The 9,133-nt window shown below is 22.8% G+C and overlaps 1 protein-coding gene across 1 annotated transcript; it reads right to left on the bottom strand.

Moving 5' to 3' along the window:
- Positions 1 to 6,799: 6,799 nt before the first annotated feature.
- On the bottom strand, positions 6,800 to 7,390 carry LOC145844332 (14-3-3 protein 1-like). Its single transcript, XM_082951722.1, has one exon. The coding sequence runs from the start codon at positions 7,388 to 7,390 to the stop codon at positions 6,800 to 6,802; it is 591 nt and encodes a 196-aa protein (XP_082807848.1).
- Between the last annotated feature and the right edge of the window lie 1,743 nt (positions 7,391 to 9,133).

Below are 9,133 nucleotides of genomic sequence, written 5' to 3'. Positions count from 1 at the left end.
AATTTTTAATAATTATAGATTTTCATGATACCATTATCGTAACACAATTAAATGTACATTTAAAACTTACTAATTGTATGTTTATGTTTTAGTTTTATAAAATATGTATTACTTAGATAGTTTAGACATTTTTTTGAACTTTTTGCTTTAAAACTAACTCAGGTTTATATTTGTATATGAACGTATTCATCAACTGTGTTTCAGTTTTTTTTATTTAATGAACATTGAAGTATGAAAGTCATGCGGTGTTATTTAAATAATTAAAAAAACCTGAGCATAGTAACAGTATCTTACATAAATATTTTGTATTTCAATGCAAGTAAAAAAAAGATAATTTCATTAGCGTAAACTAAAAGTTAATACTAAATTAAAAACTGTTGGTAATGTAGTTAAAAAAAACAGAATTTTTTCATTATCAGCAAAACAGTGTATCTTTTTTTTAACAAGCATATTTATAGTCTATTTTTCGATTACTCTCAGGATGCAGAATTGTATAGAAGCAAAGTTTGTTTTAAAATAAAAAGTGTTTTAAGAATAATACTACTCAATGGAATTATATGTAAAACACTAATGATTTTATTGAGGTCAGAACTTTTTCGAGTACTTCTGTCATTTCAGGAATAAATAGTTTTACTAAAATGTGTAAGGCATTCCTTGTTTTACAACTTTTGAAGACGAGATAAAAGCAAAACTTTGTTATCGGTAAAAAATTTTAACTGACCGTTTATTGTCTTGATTGCAGATATTTATATTTCTAGTATATTATTTAACCGATTATATTAAGTAGACGTAACACTAGCAAAAATTACATTAAAAAAAAAACATTTGCACTAAGCACTTATTTTTTTTAAGAATTTTCTTTGCAAAATTCAAATTAAATCTTAAGTTAGGGTCAAAAATAATATAATAATCTTTGTGTTGTATAAAAACTTAAAAACTTTTAAAGACTGCCTAAAAATTAAAATCACCACATTTTTGCCCCTTCAATAGTCGAGACCCCTCTTCTTAGATTAAAGCCCCTAGACTTACTTAAATACCTCATCCCAAAAGGTAACTCTGTTTACGACGATGTTAACTAAGATACAAGGCCTTAATACTAATTAAATTACGTAAATGAATTTGGAAAGTTTTCAAAAACAAAAATATTAGTTAACAGTGATTGTTACCTTATACTTAAATTTGTCAAAACGAAATAAATTTATTTTAAATATATGTTGTTTAATTTAATAAATAAAGAATAACTATATAAAAACACTGTTTAAGTACGTTTAGTATTGTTTGGTACAAAATTAAACAGTTAATTAATACTTTTGAAGTTTTTGATATTTATTTGAATAATTTCTATCTGTTATTTTTAAAATTAATTTTTATGTTATGTGTAGTTTTTTCCAAATGAAAAAATTAAAAAGTATAACGTTTTTCAGATGTTTTACACTATAAACTTGTTACTATTGACTGATTTTATAATAAAGTGCATAATATTATGTTTCAGTACTAGTAAAATGTGAATTCGGTTAAACTTAAGGAGGTGATTTATATCTTTTATTTTATTTAATGTTTATTAAGTTAAGAGCTCTTAAATTAAAAAAAATTATAACGTTAAAACACTATCGTATATATTTCTAAGGTATAAAATCTTAAACACTTAATACATTTTACTAATAATTTATATGTATAACTAATATACAACTTTACTTTTTTTGTTTTAAGAACGTTTTTTAGCTAATAAATACCTTGAAGGCCGCAGATTTTTTGCTTCAAGGTCTGATGTATATATAAATATACAAAGTTGTTAAAAATTTGCATTTGAATTTTATTTATTGATTTTTTATACATTTTATAAAATTAGTTAATTAAAAACTAATCAATAAGTTTACACAGCTATGCAAATAGTTTGCGTTTGGTTAACAAAGAAAACTTTAAACAAAAACTTAATTACAATTTTCTATAATAAGCACTTCATTTCAACATATTGGCCTGAACAGTTACTTTCAGGAATATTTTTCATTTCAACATAACCGCTGTTATCTTCAACTTCTGCGTTTTTATCTTTTATGCTTTCATTATTTCCTAATAGTACGGTATCTGCTTATTATACAAAATTATTTATGTTGTACTAGTGTATACATTAAACTTATTCAAGTGTCTAATTTTTTAATAACAGTTAAATAAACTAACCATCTATTTCTGCATACTCTGGTTCGCACTTTGTCTTATTAAAATCTAAAAGAAAGAAACTTAATTAATTTTATGCATCTTTTTTTATTTTAGGTTTATTTAAAAAATTAAAACAAAATAAAGTTGAAAATTATTTTTATTTCGCGTAAAACTTTAGATGAGTTTAAAGCTTGAAGAGTTGTTAGTTAAATTAATATTAAAACATAATTAAAAATTTCCTAGCTGTTTAATTTTAAGCTGTGTAATAGTGTTAAATAACCTTTAATGCTATGTTGTCTGTTTTGAATATTATCTATTTTCTTGCGTGTTTCTGTATAAAGTGTTTCAAATTATTTGAAATTTCCAAAAAAAAATTATCATATAAAATGCATTTCAATTTGAAAAATATTAAATTAACTGAAGCATCTATAATCCTCTATGAAGTTTAATAAATATATATTTATCAATTTTACTTTTATAAAATTAAGTTCTTTGAAACTTAATTTTTTTTTTTTTTACATTTGTCAAATTTATCAAATTACCAGATAGGTCATCCATCAGTTTTTGATTTTCAAGTCGTAATTTCCTAATTTTAGATCGAAGGTTTCTTCTGCTACAACGACAGAAAACTAACATACAAAGTATTATAAAAAGCAACAAAATAATTAAAATTGTGTTCTCAGTCCATAAACGTTGAAAAGTACAGACTATAATTTCTGTTTGTGGTTCCGACTCTGATTCTGTCACTAGCAAAAAGGATCAATTGAAGTATTTTTTAAATACTAAAATTTATTGATTTAAAAAAATAAAGAACTATAAATTTGAGAAAAATAGTTAGTTATAATTAAGTTATTTATAAATATGCATAATTATATACGTTTCATTTTTTTCGAACAATTGTTTTATCTTCTTATGAACAGAAGACTAATAGTTATAAAGTTTTGAAAAATAATTTAAAACAATCAAATGTACCTCTAACTGATTGTGAATTCACTTTGTATGCTAAATACAACGAAACCAAACTTTGATATAACAAGAAGACTTTTGACATTTTAGATAATTGTTTGTTTTATAAGTAATCCAAGACTTTAGAAGTCAACTTTTGTTATTAATAAACTTAACTAGTTTTAACTAATAAAATTTAAATTTTAACACTAATTTTGAAACGTTAATTTATAGTTATATTATTATTTTAATCTATAAAACATTATTCACTATAACGTAGCTATACTTAAATTACTTAAGTTTTAATAAGCTGAAAACTCCCCGTCATGTAATTTAAGTTTTATTTTAAAATTCAAGTAATCAACTTAAAGAAAAACTTTTAACATAAACCTCAATGAAATTAACGTTTTAAGTCTATTTAAAGCTTTATTTTTAGAAAGCTAACATTTTCAGCTAACAGTTCAAACGTTTTATAAATGAACTTAAAATTTTGTTAATATAAATAACTATTAATCATTTCAAAACATATAACATAAAACTTTATGTAAAAGAATATTTTATGCAGTACGTTAGGTTGACAGTTATAAAAAAAATTGATTCATCTAAAACACTCGATATATTATTACTTTTTTTTAAGTTACAATCAATCAAAATTGTATAATAAGTGATAACTTATATAACTAATTTAATTGCAGAGTTTTTTTTGCTACATATTAATATAAAAAAACTTACTGTTTTATATACTAATTAATGAAGCCTGTCGTAACTATATTGAACAAAAGTTTTAGTATATAAAATTTATGTTTCAAAAGCAAGCAATTAAACATTTAGTCTTGACACTTAGTTGTAAACTTTGTTTTTTTTTAATTTACTCTACTGAGAATTTCCTTCTACATGTTATATTTTTTAACATTGATTGGTGGTTTATAAACGCAAAACTGACAAAATCTGTGTATAAAATTATAAAAACAAATTATACTATTTTTTCGTAAATGCATAAAGGAAAAAATAAAAAAACTATAAAATTTATTTTAAAACAAAATAAATAAGCTTAAATAAAACTATTAAGAAATATTGTATTTAGTTTGTTGTCTAAAAGATAATTAAGTTTAAATACTTGGTAGTAATTAACTATTTTATCGGTGTTTGTTTTAGTAAAATCTTAAAAGTAAAAAAAAAGACAAAAGAAAAATACAACCTTTATAAAAAATGAAGTTGTTTAATATTAAGTATGAAACAATTACTTCAATAAGTTATGCTTATTAGCAGCTTAAATCTTTATTTTGATAAGTTCTAAAGTGTCTAAGATATTTATACTTTTCTTTTAAAGTACTTTTTATCTTCAAAGAAACACATAAGTGCGAAAAAATATAACAATTCTATTTAAACTTTTAAAGTTTTTGTTTGCTTATTTGTTGTATAAAAGTAGATTAAATAGATTGACTGTAAACATTTAAAAAGGATACTTTAAAATTATTATTTTAATAACTAAATTATTTATACACATTGTATGACAACAAAAAACGTTTTTTTAAAGTTCTCTAAAAAAGCTGAAAATAAACTTTTATAGTTATTCATAAAACATCTAAAAATTATAATGATAAGTAAGGTTTAGAACATACACTTGTATAAAAAAGATTAAGTTTGAACTAGAAATTTAAGTGACATCACGCCTTTTAGATTTTTAGACTGTTTTTTTTTCACGATATTTTGAAATATTGATAAAAATGATAAATTGTTATAGTCAAAAAACACATTTTAGTTCAAAATTTATTTATTTAACTAATGAATATAGTATTTTTTTAAAGCTTCTCCCGCTCTTCGCAATTTTTCATGAGTCAAAGTATTTAACTTTTGAGTAATCAAATTATTTTTTTAATTATTTTAAGGAAAGTGGTTAGAAATCTAAAGTTTAACATATAGAAACAAAATATGCTCTAGGGCTTGAGATTTAAAACAACATCAGCTCAATTATATTGTTTGATATTTGCCCAATCTGTTGATAAATTTATTAAATAAAACAAGTTAATGAATATACGATTAAATGCTTTTATTTAGACATTTACACGTTTTAAAACAATCACACTTACGTTATTTTATTAAAAATAAATACGTTAACATAACATCACATAATATTTTATCATTCATTTATATATGTTAGTTATACGCAATATTTCATAAAAAAGCTTACTGGTATTCATAACTGATTTTTTTTTTCTTGCAATCAGTGGAACTAATGTATTTAAAATTAATAAATCAAATATAACTAATATTTTTTTTTGTATTAGTAATTATTTATTGTTAGGCATAACAGTTAAATTTTTAGTACTCAAAAGACATCCCAAATTTGATAAAAGATCAAATAAGTTATGTAACTCAAAAAAAAAATTCAAATATTTATTAAACAATACATCATACTCTACATAAAGTATCCAAAAATATCACATAATAAAATTTACATCAAGTACAGTAGGAGGAAAAAATAACAAAACGATAATTTTGTCTAGTTTTGTTTATTTTTATTATTTTACTTACATCCTTAAAAATAGTCAGTTTTTCAAAAAAAAAAGGTCTAAAAAAATTACTTATAACCTAGTTCTCATACTTAGAAAATATATCATAAAAAAAAAAATAAAGTGCTAGAAGATTTTGAAAATGCATATATTTTTTTTGGAAAATTTAATGTTATAAAACCCGGCTGTTTTCATTTTTAACAATTTATATTAAAAGTTTTAATTTTAATGAACTATCAAAAACTGTCAATAAAATATTTCAATCGTTTTATTTTGTATTCCTAAATATCTTTTAAAACCTCAGCTATCTCATATATATAATAAAAAACCTTTTTCTAAAGCCTATTTAGCAATTACTACAGCTTTAGCTTTATTATCAAGCAGACATTACTAACAATTCAAAAGATTATACGCAATATAGGTTCTTACTAGATGAACTGGTTTCAGATATTCATTTGCTATCTCTGTGGCCTGTTCATAAAGCTCAAGTGCTTTATATTTTTCACCTTTATTACATTTATCAAAACGTAAAATGTCAAGTGACCGTTTTTTTTTTTACATTTTAAGCACTTATTACCAGCAAAAGATTCTTTATTTTTGCCATAAAATTTTCATCTAATAGGAAGAACGCATCATTACACAAGTTACAAAAAGGTTTCTTTAGCATTGTGCTTATAGTCAAACATTTTATGTTTATTTGAATAATTAAGAATGCTTTAAACAGACAATTTAAATTACAAAAACTTTTAAAAATAAGAATTTTTTTGAATAATCAATGTGAAATTCCCCTTTATTAACTTAATTGTATTAAATTTACGTTGAGTTTTAATTCACAAAAAAGAACTCAACTGAAAAGGAAAAATATAAGGTTCTATTAACTTTGATTTAAGAATAAACAGTTTTAGCAAAATTAAAATTACTAGTTATAACCCAAAAATATATGATATAAATTTACTTTTATTTAATAATTGTTAACAATTATTTTAAAACATTTTGTAAAATACTAAATCTAATGTATCTCAGTATATACTGTGTTAGTTACTTAACACAAGTTAAATACTATCAGTTTAACTTAGTTTATTATCAACATAGTACAATGTTCTAAACATAACAAACAAATTACAGTATAAACAAAATAAGTTCAACAAAGTAGAAAGATAAATTTACTTTATACAAGAGCTAATCTAGTAATCTCTCCCAGGGTCAACAAACTCCAGCAATTCTCTTAATAAGAATTCTGCGTGGTCTTTTAAACTTCCAATCAAGTTAGGTAGTTCAGCTACACCGTCATGAAAAGCTTCATGGGCAATTTCATAAGCTACGTCATCATCGTTGAGTACGTCAAAGTGAAATCGTGAGAAACTGAGTGCAATTTGGAGTCTTACTGGATGAGCTGGACTCACCCCTTCATTTGCTATCGCCGTTGCCTCTTCATAAAGCTCAAAAGCTTTATTTTCAGCGTCCTCGTTATATTCATTTGGTGTGTAAAGTGCTAGGTCTTGATATTGTACAGCTTTGAAAAGCTTATAATCTGCAACAGCTTCTCTATTGAGGTCTTTTTCAACAGGATTTTCTTCTAAAAAGTAGATTGCATCCATACACAAGTAACAAATGGCTTCTTTAGCATTTTTTATTAATTTACTATTCAGCTTTCCATTTAAGTCTTCATCTTCTAGTATGTTGCTAATTGGACATTTTAATTCACTAAAACTACTGTATAAGAGATCTCTTTCCGATCGATTGAGAGGACATCCCAATCTAATCACTTCTTTCATGTAAGAAATCACATTGACAAACTGAAAATTTTTAAAACACTTCTTAGCAAGAGACACCAATTTATTTTTGTTTAATTCAGACATTTTAGAAAAAGCACTGTTTAAAAAAATTTGTTTGCAATTTTGTGAGCTAGTAAATTAATTTAAAATAAGAAAAAGCATTCAAAAAACCTTCTAGATTGCTAAACAAATTAAAACATTTTCCACTTGAATTTTCAATTAAAAAATTTAATAAACTGTAGAAGTTATAAAAACTTAAATAAATAAAATGTTATTATATTAACTGTTTTATTAAAACAACACTAATTACCAAAGGTGTTTAACTTTTATTTAGATTACTGATCATAATTTTAAAATATAATAAAACTTTTTATGATTATGGGTCTTTAATTAGTAGGAATATGAATCTTTATTTAAAGTTCAAAATATATCTTTTAAAATAAAACTAACAATTTAGTAAAACATTTTAAATTGAGACATGCAAATTAAATATTTTATTTGCAACCAGGTTTCGGTGACAAAAAAATTGCTACCTCTTCAAGTAAAATAAAGTAGTAAACTGCATATAACATTGCTGCTTATGTATAATGTTGTCTAAAAGCTTATGCATTCATAATAATATAAATAAAAAAGTGAATTGTTACATACTTGAAAATTCAAGCTTATCAGTGTATAATTAGGTAAAGTTAATACTAATTTTTAAATATACATCATGAGTCAAAAAAAAATTAACCTAATCGAGAGCTTTAAAAAAAGTTTAAAGATATTTTAAAAGTTATGTATTCCTTTAAATTCATTTAAATTGAATTAAAATTATCTAAAGTTCGAATTTTAAGCCAAGTATTAATAAAACATTAACAAAATTCAAAGTCACTGAAGATTTCAAAATTTAATTTATATTAAGTCAATAAAACAGTCTAAATTTAAACAGATTCAAGAACTAAATTAATTTAAACATAATAAAAAAATCTAAAAATTTATCTTAGTTGAACTAAGAAGTATCAAAAATTTTAAATTTATACCAAATATCATCAAAACTCGATTATAAAATTTAAAAAACCTATTTTGTACTAGTATTATAATCTGATTTAAGTTTTATCTGCTTTTCAGTTTTTTTTATAAAATTTGTCTCTGTGTCTGCATTAGTTTATTAATTCCGTTTTTTATTGATGCAATTTGTACCAGATTCAAGTATTAATAAAGCTTTTTTTAAGCACAACCTGCATGTCATTGTTCCTGATAAAATTTTCCGTTTTTATTGTTTTCAATGCTAACTTATAATTCTTGTATTCACTTTTTAATTTGTGTTAGGTTTAAAAGTTCAGTTGCTTGTTTGTACCGAAAGTAGATTTTGTCGTTTGGTTTGCTAATTATTGTGGTATTGTGCGTTGCTTTACGTTTTTTAGCTGATTTGCACTTAGTCGATGTAAAACCTTTTAGAAACAAAAGTAATTGGATAAATTAATAATGAAGATTGTTTAAAAAAAATTATTTTGTTTTTAATAAAAAGTATGTTGTAAATACCTTGATGTAAAACAATTACAGGTAAAAAACTAAATTTGTACTTTGTAAAATAAAAGAGTTATTTTTATTTCTTATTTTTTAAAGAAATTAAGAAATTTTTCATTTATACTCATCTATTAAATTCTGCTAACAGAGGATAAAAGAAATAAATATAAGTAAATATAATTTAATTTTAGCTACAGTTAACGTATCATGCATTTTTTGTTAAAGTTTTCCAAT

This window comes from Thalia democratica, chromosome 9 (assembly GCF_965202585.1).
Source record: "Thalia democratica chromosome 9, ktThaDemo2.hap1.1, whole genome shotgun sequence".
NCBI lineage: Eukaryota > Metazoa > Chordata > Thaliacea > Salpida > Salpidae > Thalia > Thalia democratica.
This window is presented reverse-complemented; position numbering and strand designations above follow the sequence as displayed.

What these genes read in the sequence shown, in the direction of transcription:
- LOC145844332 (XM_082951722.1), bottom strand. Translation starts at nt 7,390, where the DNA reads ATGAAAGAAGTGATTAGATTGGGATGTCCTCTCAATCGATCGGAAAGA.